At 50.3% G+C, this 17,406-nt stretch overlaps 1 protein-coding gene across 2 annotated transcripts in view; it reads right to left on the minus strand.

Moving 5' to 3' along the window:
- The window catches only part of Ppp2r2c (protein phosphatase 2 regulatory subunit Bgamma), an 84,611-nt gene that overhangs the window by 8,467 nt on the left and 58,738 nt on the right, over window positions 1-17,406 (minus strand). For both annotated transcript variants that reach the window (XM_075943742.1, XM_075943743.1), the window contains exons 4-6: window positions 16,157-16,269; window positions 13,655-13,832; window positions 6,333-6,497 (exon numbers count right to left, since the gene is read on the minus strand). In XM_075943742.1, the coding sequence (XP_075799857.1) occupies window positions 6,333-6,497; window positions 13,655-13,832; window positions 16,157-16,269 (456 nt within the window). The remainder of the gene's footprint in view (window positions 1-6,332; window positions 6,498-13,654; window positions 13,833-16,156; window positions 16,270-17,406) is intronic.

Below are 17,406 nucleotides of genomic sequence, written 5' to 3' on the forward strand. Positions count from 1 at the left end.
TGATCTAAGCATCTCCAACCTGTAGAGCCAGCCTCAGGAAGCCACTGAGTGACAGCCCTGACCACTGCCTCACTGGAAGAAGAGGGCTGGCCACAGCTCCCAAGAGACTTGGGACAGACCCTTCCAGTTGGCCCCTGGGGAATCACAGGTGTCATGGCCGGCCTCCTGGGTCCCACCCCTTTGCCTCTCATCTGGGACCTGCCATTGCCCTCTTGTTCAACACACATATCATTGCTGCCCTAAGCTGTCCAGAGCCCCCACAGGGCATCTGAAGATTCTGACTTCCCTGCTAGGCACTCTCTCAGTCAACAAGCCCACGCCGAGTGCCTGTGACGCCCTGGGCTCTGTTCAAGGTACTAGGTGAGCGACACAAAGCTCTGCTCCCTGAAGCCAACAGGACAGGCTGTGCCAGGAGGCTGTGCCAAGAGCAAGGGAAAAGATGGAGGCAATCCACCTGGACCCTGGCCCAGTCCTGTCGCCCCTCCTGAGCCTTTCCAGGACACAAGGTTCTCAAGGGTCAGGGGAAGGGTTGAGAGGGAAGAGCAGGCACCCTGGGAAGGGAAAGCCATGTCAGGAGAAAGAGGCTACACACCTTCTTTTCCAAGCCCAGCCCCGGCATTAACCCCCGAGCAGTGGCCCAGCCCAGAAGGGACAGAAGCACCGAGAAGCTGATGTAGCAAAGCTCTCTGACTACTGACTGACAACTGTCTGTCCCCTGAGCAGCCTCATACAACTGATCCCCATGCAACAAAGTGAAATCTGTTCCTAGTTGGGGCCCCTCAAGAACTGACATGATTTGGCACCCATTTCTGAGTCCCACTGTCCTCATCTACTCCTGTCCCATTGTTCCTTATACTGTAGCATGCAAAGGGCACCCCCTGGGGAAGCTCTGGGCCTCACCCCCCAGGCTTGCTCTGCCAGAGCGGCCCCTTCCCACCATGCTGGTTAAGAACACTATATGGAGAATCTTGAAGATTCTCCTGAATCTTGAAATGGGATGGGCATTTGCACTGACTGCTTAGGGGCTGGAGTGACAGCGTGAGATGAGAAGCGTGGCGGCTTCAGCAGCTGGAAAGGACAAAGCAACAGCTGCTCCTAAAGGAAGCCCTGCCCACACCCTGACTAGATCTCTAACCTCCACAACTACACAGAACACACAGGTGCTGTTTTAAGCCACAGGGAAGAAAGCTCTCTCGTGGCTCCAGGGTGATAACTTCAGGAAGCAGAGGAAGAGCACATGCCCTTCATGAGTTAAGGGGTATCCTTGGCTCTACCCTGGGAGGCTCTGAGCGTTTGATGGTGTGCCACTGTTAGCTGCAAGTGTCCCAGCCATTTGCCATTCACGTTGCTGGAGTCCCATGACGGTGAACCATCATCCCCACCCATTCTGACCAAGCGCATGCTCAGTACTCAGCCCCTCCTTCTCACAGACTCTGCTGTCAAAAGCAGAAATAACTGTCTATTCTGAAGACTCATGGATGGCTGTTTCTATGGTTACCCTGTCACGGTGCCTAGCTGACAACAACCTGGGTTTTGTCTAGAGAGCTGAAGCCATGGATGAGAGTACAGGATAGCCAGTATACCCCAGCCTGACCTGGTTCAGACAGGTCTGAGGAGCTCCTGTGCTCCTTTGACATTTGGCCTCCTCATCTGCTCAGTACCAGGTATGATGAGCACACAGTGGTCCGCAATGCTTCTCACTAAGTGAGAAGAAAGCCACAGAGTCATCCTGTTTGGAAAGGAGACTGTGGGCAGGACCCTGGGGGAGTCGCTGACAGCCTCACCCTGGCTTTTGAACATAGGAGTGGGAGGCAGAGAACCAGCCAAAGCTCCAGACTTCTTACACAAATACAGGTGGAATGATGGTCATGGCTAATTAAGAACGACGTGTGCCTGGCCACTGGGAATCAGCTGCTCGACTTCTCGTGAACACTGAGAACAAACACTATGGATGAGACACACAGTTTAGGGACAGTTGCCCTTGTAGCAGCATCAAAGTGTAAATTGTTGTTGCAAAGGGCGTGGTTTGGTGTCAGAGTGTTTTCTAGCATGCTCTTGGCTTGGGTTCCATCCACTCTGGGGTCGGGAGGCAAGCAGGTGAAGATTGAGTCTGGATTCTGGATTCTACATTCTACACAGGTGACTTAGAGGGTGAGGAAAAAATTCCATAAGAATGTAAAATACAGAATTAACTGGAAAAGAACACCTGTATGAGCCTGGTCTACAAGAGCTAGTTCCAGGACAGGCTCCAAAGCTACAGAGAAACCCTGTTTTAAAAAACCAAAACAAACAAAAAACCCCAAAACCAACAACAAAAACCCTGTATGAGCTGAGAAGTAGTGGCATACGCCTTTAATCCCAGAACTTGGGAGGTAGAGGCAGGCATATCTCTGTGAGTTCAGGCCAGCCTGGTCTACAGAACAAGTTCCAAAGAAACCCTGTCTTGAAAAACCAAAACCAAAACCAAACCAAAACAAAACAAAACAAAAAAAACCCCGAATAGAAAAACAAACCAAAACCCTTGTGTGAGGCACCATGTTGGCTAACACTCAGGCCTAGGCTCACCTAGTAAACAAGCACTCAGGCACTGGTGAGAACCTGGCTGGCTGGGCTGGCTTCTGGGCTATCTTAAGTTCTCCAAGGCAGGAAGATTCACCCTAACAGTGGGAGGCACCATTCCCTGAGCTCGAATCCTGAGCGGCCACAGACACCTCTCTGCGTCCTGACTATGGATGCAATGTGGGCAGCCCCCTCAGGCTCCTGCTGCCAGGCTTTCCTCGCCACCACAGACTGCAGCCCTGACCTGTGAGCCAACATGAACCCTTCTCCCGCAAACGGGTGCTTTAACCACAGCAACAGGAACATAACTAATCCAGAAAGCTGGCGCCAGGGAGCCAGGCTGTTGCTGTGATGAACCTGACCTCGGCCTTTAGGCCTCTAGAGATGTAAAGGAGGAATGTGGAAGAGCTTGGAGGTTTGGGCTGGAAAAGCCCTTCAATCCTGTAAGCAGAGCTTAAGCTATTCTAGTGAGAGCTCAAAAGACAAGAACTCTAAGATAAATTTGGACAGTGGAGGCCCTGGCTCATGAAGTTACAAAGGGAACAAGAGCTCCATCAGGGGGTGGGCTGGGGGACATCCATGTAGATTTGGCAAAGAATCTGGCTTTATATGTAAATGTCTGTTGGGAGCTGCAGACCCTCAGACCCTGAACTTTCTATGACCCCTTGCCTGCTGGAGTAAACAATTTACTTTTCTGTGCTTGCAGCTGTTCTGAGCACTGAACCCTCATGAGTTCCTGATAACAAGTAAGTGGTTTCTGGTGGGCTTGCAGTGGGAAATCCAGAGAGCTAGGGCGTGGCCACTGATTAAGAAGAGCACTGTATAAGCTGCCTTGGAACATAATAAAATTGGCATTCTTGCTTCAAGAGTGACCCATGTCTCTGTGTGCTCTTTATTTCCCAGGCCCTTGTCCGACCACAGTTCCTGGTGGTGCAGGCACCACAAAGGTCAAAGTTTAAAGGTCATAAACTAATTTGTTTGGTGGAGGACATTCCAAGACAGAGAAGCATTTAAGCTTGGCATGATTGTTTACTGCATTTATATAGGTCCACAATTTTAAAAAAAAAAAAAAAAACTAACAATTTGAGCATAAAGATATTTTTAAATGTGTAGTTTGTCAAGAAGAAAGAGTCCAAGGAAGCTAAAAGGTGCATCTGAGGCAGGAGCTGAAAGGTGACTAAGGACTGCTACAGAGACTGCCCCAGCTTTACACTGGGAAAATAGAAAAATATGCCCTGAGGGCTCAAACTCAAGAAAATTCAAAGTGTCTGGAAGGAGAGTGCAGCTGGAGGGGTTCCCTGCTCACTGCCAAGAGACCTTCCCCCTCTCCCAAAAGGATCAGCCTACAGAATCTGATACAGCTGTGGTCCAAGGAGGCCAGGCTACACCTCACACAGGCAGCAGAACTTGGCAGCATCATCCACCAGGTACTGGTTTTGTAGGCATGAAATATCTGAGAGGGAGGTGGTCATGGAAGCTGGTGCCAAGATTCCAGAAAGCCACTGAAGTCAGACTGTGTGGTAGCATAACATCACTTGCAAGGGGCCCCTGCAGGTCACTGTGTAAGCTCAAACGATAAAGACAATGTTGCAATGGAGACCCAAGGATGCTGGAGGTAGGACCATGGGGCATCCACCAAGGAAAGCTATAGTCATGGAGTAGGCCTGTCCTGAGAAAGAGGCTATGTGTACTGTGGGCAACAGATGAACAGTTATGGCTACTTAAGCTTTTTGCTTCCCTGTTGAGTCCATCAAGGGTCCCAGATACTAGGCATGGAGTGGACAGATTTGATATTTACCCTGATAGTTTGGTCTTCTAAGAGATATCCTAGCTTCCAAGGGATAGTTAGCTATCCACTCTTCCCTTCATTTCACTATGTCATTGTATGTTGGGAGCACTGGCTTATTTTTTATTTTACAGGTTCACAATTAAGAGGTTTTCTTGCATCTTAGATAAGACTTGGGCTTTAGACTTTTAAATGATGGTGGAATGTTAAAAAGACTATGGGGACTTTTGAAGTTGGACTGAACATAGCTTGTATTATGAGATGGTTATGAGCCTATGGAGATGAGAGGTTTTTTTTTAAAAAAAAAGAATGGCTTAGAAGTAATGTGTTGGGGTGTCGAGGTAGCGAGAGGTACAGTTATGATAGCAAATACTGACTGTCAATTGTCAGGACCTAGAATCACCCAGGGGACAACCCTCTAGGCATACCTGTGAGGGATTATATGATAAAGTTAATAGCAACGTGAAGCCCCATCCTAAAAGTGGGTGGCACCATTCCCCAGGCTTCAGTCCTGGACTGCATAAAAAGAGAGAACTCTCTGAACACCCGACATTTATCTCTCTCTGCTTCTTGACTGCAGATGCAATTTGACTGGCCACCTCATGTTTCCACTGCCATGACTTCCCCAGTGTCAGGTCCCAAAGAAATCCAGGACAAAGGCGTGGCTAACTGAGGTGCCTATTAGCATATGAAAGAGAGTGCTGGCTGCCAGGCTCCCTCAGTACCTTGGGCTCTCCTCTGCTCTTCTCACTCCAGCCCCCTGTCCTAAACCTCTCCAGTCCAGGGACTTTGTTTCCCTTTTCCTAGCTTTTCTTTCCTATATAACCCCGCCATTTTGGTCATGTATGCTCTTCCCACTTCTCCTCTCACAGCCCAGTTCAGTCTGGATTCTTCCAGATGCCTTGAGCTATACTCTCCTACATATCTACAGTAAAAACCTTCTTCTCAACCATAGCTTGGAGCAGTCATGTCCTCATTTTCATTGACCCACCATAATGAACAGTAGCATCAGATTGTGAGCCAGGAGAAACCTCCTCTGCCTTATTGCTTTTCTAGGGTATTTTACCGTGGCAACAGGAAAAGGAGCAAAGATAACCACTAATCCAAGAGCGAAATTGAGCTCAGTGGCAATAACAAACAAAACCACGAGGCTAGAGAGAGGGCTCGGTGGTTGTGTATTACTGCACTGCCAGATGATCCCAGGTTGGTTCCCAGCACTCGCACCAACTGCCTGCAAGGCCAGCTCCAAGAAATGATGCCCTCTTCTGGTCTCTGTGGACAAAACACTGGCGTGCACACACCTAACCCACAGATAGACATATGATTAAAGGAAATATAATAAGCCCTTGTGTTAAAAGAAAAAAAAATATCTCTCCCTCCAAAAGATATCTGACAGATGTACATATGACCCATACAAGACCCTGGGGGATGGCTGTACGATGCCAACCTCACAGAAAGGGAAGAGAGCAGAGATGAGAGCAAGGAAAGAGATGTCTTGATTAAAGGAGCCATTGTGGGGCAGCAAGAAACCTGGCTCTAGAGAAATTCCCAGGAATCCACAAGGATGACCCCAGCTAAGACCCTAAGCAATAGAGGAGAGGGTGCCCAACTGGCCTTGCCCTGTGGTGCTGTAGGAAATCTTACTGTCTCTTTGCAACACTGTAGTTAGACTGATGGGGCCTCAGTTTCCTCTTTGGTTTCAGTAGATCCCTTGGAGCAATATGACCATCCCCTGAGACAGGTAGAGTGTGGCAGACTGCCAGAGGTTTCAGAAATGACTCTTGCTGTGTTCGCCTCTATCCTGGGCCTCGCAGACGCCCCCTGGTGAGGGTGAACATTATACATCCTGCCTCCAAGGAGCTCTCAGGGTGCTTCAGGGAGGCAGCTGATGGCCTGAACAACCCCCCAACCCATGCTGGTGCACCCACTTGTCAGTCCCAATATACCTAGTCCCTACCCACCCACCCACTCCAGTGCAGAAACTTACGCTTAGAGTGCTTGTCGCACAGGGCAGCTGCCCGCATGTCACAGAGCCGCAGGGAACCCTTGCTGCTGCTGTAGACAAAGAGGTTGCAATGGTGGGGATGGAACTCGGATGCTGTGATCACCTCCGTGAGGTCTTCCATGTTGGCTGGCTTGATGTCGACGATATCTGGGTTGGCGAGGTCAAGGGCAACAGTGAGGGCACTTTTGCTCTCTCCCTCCATAAGGCCCAGGGCAAGCCCAATCTGGTTTTTAAGACCCCCTACCCCAGCAACCAACACACCAGTCCCTGGTCCCCCAAGCCACACGTACTCACGTAGAAGACTGCTGTCCAGCGCCCCTTCCCAATACCTGCCCACTGACCCTGCAGAGCTGAACTCATACCCTTTCAGAGAAGAGTGACTGCCCAGTCCTGCAGTCACCATGGCCCTCTCCTGACAGCCCACCTTCCTCTCTCAACAACCAAAGAGAAGGGGTGCTGAGTGTGCGCTGTCATGGTGAGCTGTCCCCCACAGGCTTGTCCCCCACCAGATGATTGCCCTCCAGTCGCTGCTGCTTGGGGAGGGTCACTAGGGGCAGGCCTTTGAAGGTAACACCTGCCCCTGGTTCCTGCCTTACTCTCCATCTCCTGGGCCACACACTCCCACGGTCATGGACTATGCTCCTCCACTGTGCCTTCCTTGCCCAGGTCAAACTGTGAACCCAAACCAACCCTTTCCTTCCATCAGGGGCTGTGGTCATGGAGACTCAGCAGGTGATGAACAGACACAGCCACTACATTCTGGACTGTGGGCATTTTTAGTGAGTAATTTCACATCACTGCCCCTCCGAACTGTGTCTGGACCGTGTGCATAGGTTTGTTGCCCCAGCAGCTACTCTCCTTCTACCCACAGTATCAAGACTTTCCAGTGGAAAAATGTTCTCTGATCTCAGCCAGTCCCACATGGCTCTGACCTATGCTTTGGAGACTCCAGAACTTGGAATACAGGGATGCTGGGATATGGGTTCCTTGGGGTTGGGTGGAACAGAGGAGAGGATTCTGGGGCCTGGAGTCACACCCCAGTCTCTGCCTGCAGCGCAAAAGAGTATTCCACAGTATTCAGGCTGTGGGCATTTAGCTGGCTACATGATTGTGGAGCCTAAGATTGGCCAGTACCTGTTGGGCATCAAAGTGGCCTATAGGTGTCCAGCTAAGTGCATGGCTCTAGGACTCAAGGACTGGCCAGTGCCACTGCCTGGCTGCTGTCATGTGCCACTGGGATGGACGTTAATACGTACTGAGGGTCTGTGTGTTACTTCACTCTCTCATGGCTTCAACAAAACACCTGGCAACAGCAGCTTGCGAGAGAAGCATGCAGAGAACACTGATATCACAGGCACAACAAACAACAGTTAATAAACTGGACCTCATGAGACTGAAAGGCTCCTGCAAGGCAAAGGACAACATCAATAGACAAGATGGCAGCCTACACACTGGGAAAGGATCTTCACCAACTCCACATCTGACAGAAGGCTAATATCCAAAAGACATAAAGAACTCAAGAAACTAGACAGCAACAAACCAAACAATCCAGTTAAAAAATGGGGTGCAGAACTAAACAGAGAATTCTCAATAGAGGAACCTAAAATGGCTGAGAAACACTTAAATGGTCAACATCCCTAGTCACCAGGGAAACACAAATCAAAACTACTTTGAGATTCCATCTTACACCTGTCAGAATGGCTAAGATCAATAACACGAGTGACAGCTCATGCTAGTGAGGATTTGGAGCAAAGGAAGCACAAACTTGTATCGCCACCATGAAAATCAATACAGCAATTCCTCAGAAAATTGGGAATTGATCTACCTCAAGAGCCAGCTACACCACTCTTGGGCATACACCCAAAGGATGCTCCATCCTATCAAGAGTATTCTCATCACTTTAAAAAAATGACATGAGCCGGGCGGTGGTGGCGCACGCCTTTAATCCCAGCACTCGGGAGGCAGAGGCAGGCGGATCTCTGTGAGTTCGAGGCCAGCCTGGTCTACAAGAGCTAGTTCCAGGACAGGAACCAAAAGCTACGGATAAACCCTGTCTTGAAAATTAAAAATATAACAGGAAATTTGCAGGGAATTGGATAGAACTAGAAAAAAATCATGATGGGTGAGGTCACCCACACCTAGAAAGACAAACATGATAAGTACTCACTTTTAGGTGGATATTAACTGTTAAGTAACTGATAATCATGCCACAATCCATAGACCCAGAGAGGCTAAGTAACAAGGAGAGCTCAAGGAGGGAAGGGACAAAACTTCCTGGGAAGTGGAATAGATTCACAGGTGGACTGGGGGCAGTTGGGGACGGGAATAGGTGGGATCAGGTTGGGGGAGGGATGGAGGAAGAGAGTACTGGGAGAGATGACAGGAATTGGGGGGCACTTGGGGCTCAATGTGGAAACCTGGTGCAGTGGGAATTTGCTGGAATCTACAAGGGTGACCCTCGTGAGGACCCTTAGTAATGGAGAACACGGAGCCTGAACCACCCACCTTCTGCAACCAGGCAAGGCTTCCAGGGGTAGGACTGGGACACCAACCCAGGCACAAAACCTTCGACCTACAATCTGCCTTGTCTGTAAGATCTGCTGGGGCAACGGTGGTACAGAATTTGTGGGAGTGACCAACCAACCAATGGACGATCTAATTTAAGGCCCACACCACAAGAGGGAGCCCATGCTCAACACTGCCTAGATGACCAGGAACTGGAGGCTAGATAGCCCAGAGACACAGGGTAGAACCAAACACAACTGGCAGAAAAAAAATCAATGAAAAGATTCCTAAGATATTATGCTATACTCATAGATCAGTGCCTAGTCCGGCTGTCGTCAGAGACTGCCTCCAGCAGACGATGGGAGCAGACGCAAAGACCCACAATCAAGAGTGAGCCCATGTCAGAGGTCTCCATCAGGTCCCTCACCCGGAGCCCAATGAACCATGTGGAAGGAGGAATTGTGGGAGCCAGAAGGGTTGAGGATACTGAGAGAGCACAGCCCATGGAATCAACTAAGCAGGGCTCATAGGGGCTCACAGAGACTGAAGCAGCAGTCACTAAGTCTGCATGGGTCCTCGCTAGGACCTCTGCGTATGTTATAGTTGTTGGTTTGGTTTTTTTTGGGGGGGGGGAGACTCCTGATAGTTTTTAGGACCCCTTTCCTCTACTGGGCTGCCTGTCCAGCTTGAAGCAAGGATTTGTAGCACTTCAGAGGCAGTTGTAGGCTCTGTTAATTTGAGGTCAGCCTGGTCTGCATAGCTCCAGGCTAGCCAGGGTGACATAGTGAGACCTTGTCTCAAAAGGGGAAAGGGGGTTCTGACTTTGTCCTTTTCGCTCTTTCCAGGACCTGAGCCCAGGGAATGGTGTCACCTACATTTGAGATGGCTATTCCCCACCACCTCAACAGATGTACTCAGGGATTGGTTTCCATGGTGATCCTAAATCCAATCAAGTAGACAATCAAGATTAATCATTACAACATATCCCACTAAGTTTCACTGAATCTGCCCTAAAACAGGAGCCTGAAGGAGACATCTGACAAGGGAGTGGCTGCGGGAGGAACACACAGCACAAATGCACTGTGCACACTCTCCTTGCAGGTCATGTCAGTGGGGTCTTCCAGATACCCTCAACTAGGACCCCTCCATGTGACAGCACTCCTGGCTTCCCCTGGTGGCCTGGAGTCCAACCCAAGTGTCCATATTAGACACATAAAAAAGAAAAACTGGCACAGAGTGCTGGGGGTGGGAGACAGGCACATACCGAGTGACTCAGTGATGGGGACAGCAGCTGCCACCAGGGACTAGAAGGGATGGTAGAGGAGAGACCATCAGAGACAGCCCTGAAAGGCAGGTGAAGCTGTGGACCAGGCGAGGGACCGTCAGGCTACTGCAGAGCCAGGCTCCAGAATGACATCTGTGGTCCTTGGTCAAGGACACAGGAAACATGAGCCACACGGGCCTCTGCAGCATTGTCAGGCTGTAGGGACTTTTATAGGCTGTCCTTCATCTCCTGTCACCAAAGACACTGCCTGATCTCCTGAAGCTCAGCCTGGGTCACACTATCACTTTGGACGGGTGAGTTGCGAAAAGGAGGGGCTGGGTGTCCCATGGCTTCCATTCACTGAGTCTCAGCATCCATGCTAAACAGTGGTGGGGACTGAGGGCCACTCCTCCTTCACAGGGGAACTCTGCTAACTGTCTACTGAGTCTGGACTGCAAGCTGGAGAATCACTGACTTGTCTAACAAAATACCAAGCGAGAAGTAGGCACACAGAGCAGAGAACCAACACCAACCCCCTTCACATGGGCATTCATGGAGACACCAGGAGAGAAGCTAGGCTGGCAACGATGAACTGGGCCTCTAGACACAGCCCTGGGTATAAAACAGCATGGAGCCCATCCCTGAAGAAAGCAGGGAAGCTGGGGTGAGCAGAGCCACACCCAGAGCCACACGTGGGCTGTAGAGGAAGGAGCTGCTGCCAAATACCAGGGCAGGGCAAACCTCCCAGCAGCCTCAGCATGCCAAGGGCCCTGAGGTTGTGGCTATGGCTGTGACACCAAGGTGGATGCCAAGTGCAAGCGGAGGTTTCATGGGGCTCCAGACTGCACCAGGAAAAGCATGAGGCTCACCCGCATGTCTTCTCAGGAGCCTGCTCTCAAGACCAGATGTTGTCATGGCAACCAAGTAGTGACTGGAGTGAGACAAGAGGCAGCTCTGCCAAAACCCTGCAGAAGGGCCTCCTTTGTGGAGCACCCCCAAGGCCTTCTGCACATAGAAGTGGTCTAAAAATAGAATCGGTTTTTCTCTCCAAATTTTCTTCAGCAGATGACCTGGCTGCAAACAAGAGCTGAGGGCACTCAAGACACAGCCTGTCAAATCGAAACCCAGGTCCTGTCTGCCACGGCTCAATGCCAAAGGTGAGTGTGTCAAGCCTCAGGCACCTGGCTCTCAGAATTTTGGAAGCTAGAAGTTCACTGCTAAGGTAAGGACAGGGAGTAAGTCCCCCAAGGCCCTATTGCTGGCATTTCCAGGGGTCACCTGCTCTGTTCCCTGTGTCCTTACCCCTGCTGGTGTGAGGTGTCAGCATCTCCATCACCTCTTCAGCTAAGGCCACCAGCTACACTGGACCCCTAGAGCTTGATTATAAACTAACAACCCCTGAACACACTGATGGCAGATCCGTCATTTTAGGATTCTGGACAGGGCTTCAGAACACCAATGAGGGCCACAGTGTGACGTCAGCAGCATCGTAAGTCCCTGTGCAGAATAGCTCTCTGACTTACCAAGGATCACCAGCAACCACTGAGGAGCACAGAGCAGCCTCAGAAGCCAAAGGAACCCCTGCGAGCTTGACAAGAGCAAGAAAGAAAGGGATGCAAGACCCTGGCCCTGATCTAGCCCCAGCCCAGCTCCCTGCACTCGGTATGGCCTCCAACCCTGACCTCAGCTTCCTCCTCAGGATGAATGAGCAAGAATCCTCCCGATGACCCCTGCTCAGAGGGTATCTCATAAGCTCAGAGCCAAACCAGCTCAGCATGAGGTCACACATTTTCTGGCCCCGTCCATGCCGTAAGTGAGACATCTCCAATGACTCAGCTGCCATCAGATCTGTGAAAACACCTGCAGTCCAGAGTCCAGACCCTTTTCTGCTAAGGGAGGCTCACCAGAGCTCTGCCCCAGGTGTCTGAATCTCATCCCTCTGTGGCCTGGCATCAGTAGCCACAGGGAGGCAGCATGGTTCCCAGTGAACCTGTCAGTCAGAGAGGAGGCTGCTTCAAATACTAGTTTTCCCTAAGCTACCTCTGGGTCTTTAGCACATGACACATACCCCTTCCTCCAGAGAACAAGCCAGGCATCTCTTGTCACTGGCTTACCAGGCACTTTCAAAATGGAGCCACACACAAGTTGGATACAGTTCCACAACAATCACATTAGTTCCCTAGTTCCCACAGGGCTACCAGTCCACTGACTGCTCCCTGTCCACTCGAGTTCCCACAGGGCCACCTGTCCACTGACTGCTCCCTTCCACTCGAGTTCCCACAGGGCCACCAGTCCACTGACTGCTCCCCGTCCACTCGAGTTCCCACAGGACCACCAGTGCACTGACAAGCTCCCTTTCCACTCCCTCTCAGCAGCCCAGGTTTTCTGGTCAATAATCCCATTCACACATGCCATCTGCTCCAGGCTCATGGATTCACATGGCAAAGGCCCCCCTTGGTTTCCTCTCTGCCAACCTGCTGCCTATGACCCACGGCATATGCTGGTCTGTGTCCAAGACCCCAGTACTGGTCACGAAAGACTCCTGCATGCCAGGGCCTTGCATACCCAGTGCCAGTTTCAAGCATGTCAGTGGGTATTTGATAAACACCTGCGGGTGAGTGCTGTGCTCTTCAGCAAGGGTGAGCATAATTCCTGTATTCTGTGGAAAGGAAGCCAGTGACAACGAGACAGGTCTCAGTGCTGGAGTCACTAACACTTTCCTCATTCATGACTAACTTGTTCTAATGTCCTGTGGCCACACAGGTTCAAAGACAGTTACAACTCAGCCCAAAACGATGAAGTCAACATGTTTTACTGTCTCCATTTTATAGCAGCTATGGCCTTCCTTGCCCCTCACTCTCTCCCAGGAGATACTTGTCATCTATGAGCTCAGGCTCTATGACTCAGGTCCCTTACTGGAAAGGTCTGGTGACAGTGTCTGCCTCACTGAGTGAAAGGCCAGCACGTAAAACTTTGCTTAGCATGGCTGTCATTAATAGTCCCCACAACAGTGACAAGGTAGCAATCTGCCCTTCCTGGACTGGCCCTGACCTTCCCCAGCTTGGTGCAGCCTGTAGGTGGCCCTCTCCTTAGCAGGCCGCAGGAGGGGCAGTGCTCAGTCCTTAGCTTGTTCTGACACCAAGACCCCATTTCTTCCTGGCTTCAGACACCCAAGTCTCTGATACCCCAGTTGTCACTCTACATCCAGGGTGACACACACTGGACCAACACAAGGGAATGCAACCTCTAGGTAGCTGTCCTGGGGGGTCAGCCTCCTCTCCTCCAGGGCATGGTGTCTCTAGCTCTCTTGCTCCTTCGTGGTTCTTATGGGAGACCACTGCTACCCTAAGGAGGCATGGGGTGTGATGGAGCCTTCACAGAAGCCATGTCCTTTAAGTGTTCATAAACAGACACCTTGTGATCCCACACCTTGCCTCCTTTACACTCTAGGTGGGACAGTTCTTCAGTGAGGAAGTCGCCAAGCCTGAAGCCCCAGAAGTCAGTATGCTTACAATCCAGGTCAAGCCAAGGATACTAAAGCTCCTATCAGTGATGGCCAGGTGCCAGAGGTTGATGCGCAGGTCATCCGCCGACATGTATGTCTCACAGTCGCTGTTGACTGAGATGGAGTTGATGTGGTAAGTGTGGCCATTGGCAAAGATCCTCCTCGGGCTCACCTCCACCATCAGGTCCATGGGCTTCAGCACAGGCACCTGCAGAGCAGAGGCAGGCAGAGTCATGTGGGACAAGTGTCGGGAGACACCTAATCTTTTTTCTTTTAGGCAGGGTTTCTCTATGTAGCCCTGCCTGTTCTGGAACTCGTTCTGTAGATCAGGGTGGCCTTGAACTCATAGAGATCCTCCTGCTTCTGCCTCTTGAGTGCTGGGATTAAAGGTGTGTGCCACCATTGCCTGGCAGAGGACTCACGATCTTCACAGGAGACTGGATCACTCATTTGGGAGCCGGTGCGAAATAAACAGTCACGGTGTGAGATAAGTGATCACAGATGGCAAATGGCCTTCACCTGCCCGGCTCATGCAGCATGTTCTATCTATATAGCTGTTCAACTGTGAGGTTTTCAAAGTTTCCTGGCCTGTACAAGGGGCTCAGGTGGTAAACCTGACCCACCTCATATGAACTGAAGTGCCTAGCAAGTATGCACACACATGCGTACATGGACACACACACACACACTCTCTCTCTCTCTCTCTCTCTCTCTCTCTCTCTCTCTCTCTCTCTCTCTTTCTCTCTCCTTCTCTCTCTCTCTCTCTCTCTCTCTCTCTCTCTCCTTCTCTCTCTCTCTCTCCTTCTCTCTCTCTCTCTCCTCTTCTCTTTCTCATTCCTTTTTATATTTTATGTGTATGAGCATGTTGAGTGCATGTATGCATATACACTATGTGTGTGCCTGGTACCCAGGGAGGTCAGAAGAGGGCATCGAATCCCTTAGGACTAGAGTTATAGAGAGCTGTAACCTATAAGCTGCCATGTAGGTGCTGGGAGCCAACCCAGGTCCTCTGCAAGAAGAGCAAGTGCTCTTAACCACTGAGCTATCACTCCAGCCCTCAGAACTCTTTCTTGCGAGTTCCACATTCTGTTGAAGGATGCAAGCTCTAATGCCTTTTAATTAAGCAGGACAAACGTCTACTTTGGTACAACTCTACAGCGCCACCTTCGGGACTTCACTGCACCAAAGATCTAGACCAACTCCCTCCCCCCAATAATAGCCCAGGGATGGGGAGCACTGAGCTCAATTTAGTAACTGTAAGAGAAGTGTGGCTATCCACTGGGCCTCCGTTTCTCCTTTCTGTGTGGGCATTTTCTGACTTGCTATCCCCCTTAACTGCCGGTGAAGAGTCCATCACAGACAAAGCCCACCACACCAGGCCAGTAAGGAAGTAGCCAGGGTGTATGCTGTATAGTGGATTAAAATTTTTCATCTTGGGGAGAATTCTGAAGACATAGGATGTAAAACGGAAGTGAAACAACAGGCTATTTTAGGACAGGATGCTTACAAGGAGGTGAAACAACAGGATGTTCTAAGTTCTCCACCTCTGGGTCGACACCCCTCTGGGGGTCAAATGGCCCTCTCACAGGGATCACCTCAGATCTCCTGTATATCATGTATTTACATTATGATTCATAACAGTTGTGAATTATAAAATCACAGTTATGAAGTAGCAACAAAAATTAGTTTATGGTTGGAGGTCACTACAACGTGAGGAACTGTACTAAAGGTCACAGTGTGGGGAAAGTTGAGAACTCCTGGTCTAAGGGGAGGCGAAACACTTCCATCCTGCAGGAAAGCTCCTTCTGGACAGTAGATAAACAACCCATGATAGCTTCAGGAAGTCCCTGAAACTGACCAGGTTCGCCAAGTCCCTCCCTTTCCAGGAGCATATAAACAGGAAAGCCTGCCAAGAGTCACTCTCCAACGAGCTTAGCTGCTCGGCCCAGAAAAGGCTTGGGCTGGCAGCCTGAAGAGACTCAGACCAGCCGAGTCACCTGGAAAGGGCACCTGTCGAGCTGCCTGCAGGCTGTGCAGTGTGCTCCAGGTCCCCAGCTTTGTGAGCTGTCACCATGCTGGGGTAGACTTTGCTGAGGTATCTGTTTATCACTCATTTCTGCTCCTGGAAGTAATAAAACTCATTGATACGGTTAGGTGTGGGGGCACATGCCTTCAACCCCAGCACTCAGGAGACAGAGGCGGGAGGATCTACTTGAGTTTGGGACCAGTCTGGTTCATAAAGAGAGCTCCAGGACAGTCAGAGCGGTTACACAGAGAAACCCTGTCTCAAAAAGCAAAACAAACAAACAAAACCAATAATAATAATAATAATCTCATTGGTACACCATGGTGGACTTGGTAATATCTGTACTTTGGTCTGTCTTTGGTTCGCCATCTAGGATATGTAGATGTTCATTCATCACCCCAGGAGTAACATCACAACAGTATGGCTCTGGCCCTGGCACCGAGAGTCTTAAACATCTCATGGCTTAGGAGGACATAAATGCCAAACATTCTGTTCATGAAGCTCACCTGCAGCGATGTCACCGTGGACAGGTCTTTTAATTTCCCCTCCTCATCCTTCAGGTTGTAGCCCTCGGGCCTCTTGTCTCGTTCGGTGATCTTCCATAATTTAATCGTTTTATCTTTAAGAATAAAACAGGAAGAATAAGGCACCCTGTCACAGCCAGGTCAGCCCAGCCCAGGTCTGTCACAACCAGAGGGACAGTGACATGTATGTACCTCAGGAGTCCCCCACAGCCCTGTTCTCACACAGCCAGATTCTCCCTCCAACGCCTTACATAGAATACCTCTACACGTGGAGACTCTATCCTCAGCCCATCTTTCTGAGTACCTGGCAGGGATGTTGCTAGGTCAAAGGGCATGGTCCTTGCAAGGATCACTACTGACCTCTACATTGAGTCTGTACCACTGTGTCTTCCTGAGAAGAGGGTGCCCTACCTGCCATTGCTAGCTCAGTGGTACCTGCCACCCGGAAGCCAGTTCCAGGGGCTTCTCTTCTCTGCACTCCTCTCTTGCACCTCACAGGAGGAAGCACAGGTGATGGTAACCTTATGGCTCACCTTGGCTGTACCAGATACCATCCAAAATACATTGTTGGTAAGAATAATGGGTTAATATAAGTTATAAGAGCTAACAAGAAGCCTGAGCTAATGGGCCAAGCAGTGTTTTAATGAATACAGTTTCTGTGTGATTATTTAGGGGCTAAGCCAGCTGGGAGGCCAGGGCTACAAGCAAGCCCGGCCCTCATGCTACACATTGTCTCTTGCTAGGAAGGGTCTTTCAGATGCAATTAAAATTTAAATCCAGCGAGCAGGTAAGCTGCCATCAGGAGCTGGGCCTTGCATCATTGCTGAAGGCCCTGACAGAATCAAGGTGCTGCCTCGGTCAGCAGACATCCTACAGGCTTGAGCTGTGTGCTTCTGACCTCACAATCACAGGGGCAAGTTCCTCTCCGTCTCCCTCACTCCCTCTCTCCTCTCTCTAGCTTCCCCAGAGAACCCTGATAACCTCAGCAGTCAAAAGAAACAACAGTGGAAGCATGGGAAGGATTGAGAGGTTTCAGACAGGGCCTTCTATAAGGGTCTTCAGTCTTCTGTAAGGACAGGGCGGAACTGGGGTATAGAGGATCTATAAGTTTTGTGGGGCTAAGAAGTAGGTGACTCCCATGGCTGGCCTTCCTCCCAGAATGGCAGGATGTTATATCTGAAGACATATATGCATGCATGGGCGCTCACGTGTGTGCATACACATGCGCGTGT

Source organism: Microtus pennsylvanicus, chromosome 12, assembly GCF_037038515.1.
Source record: "Microtus pennsylvanicus isolate mMicPen1 chromosome 12, mMicPen1.hap1, whole genome shotgun sequence".
NCBI classification, from domain to species: domain Eukaryota; kingdom Metazoa; phylum Chordata; class Mammalia; order Rodentia; family Cricetidae; genus Microtus; species Microtus pennsylvanicus.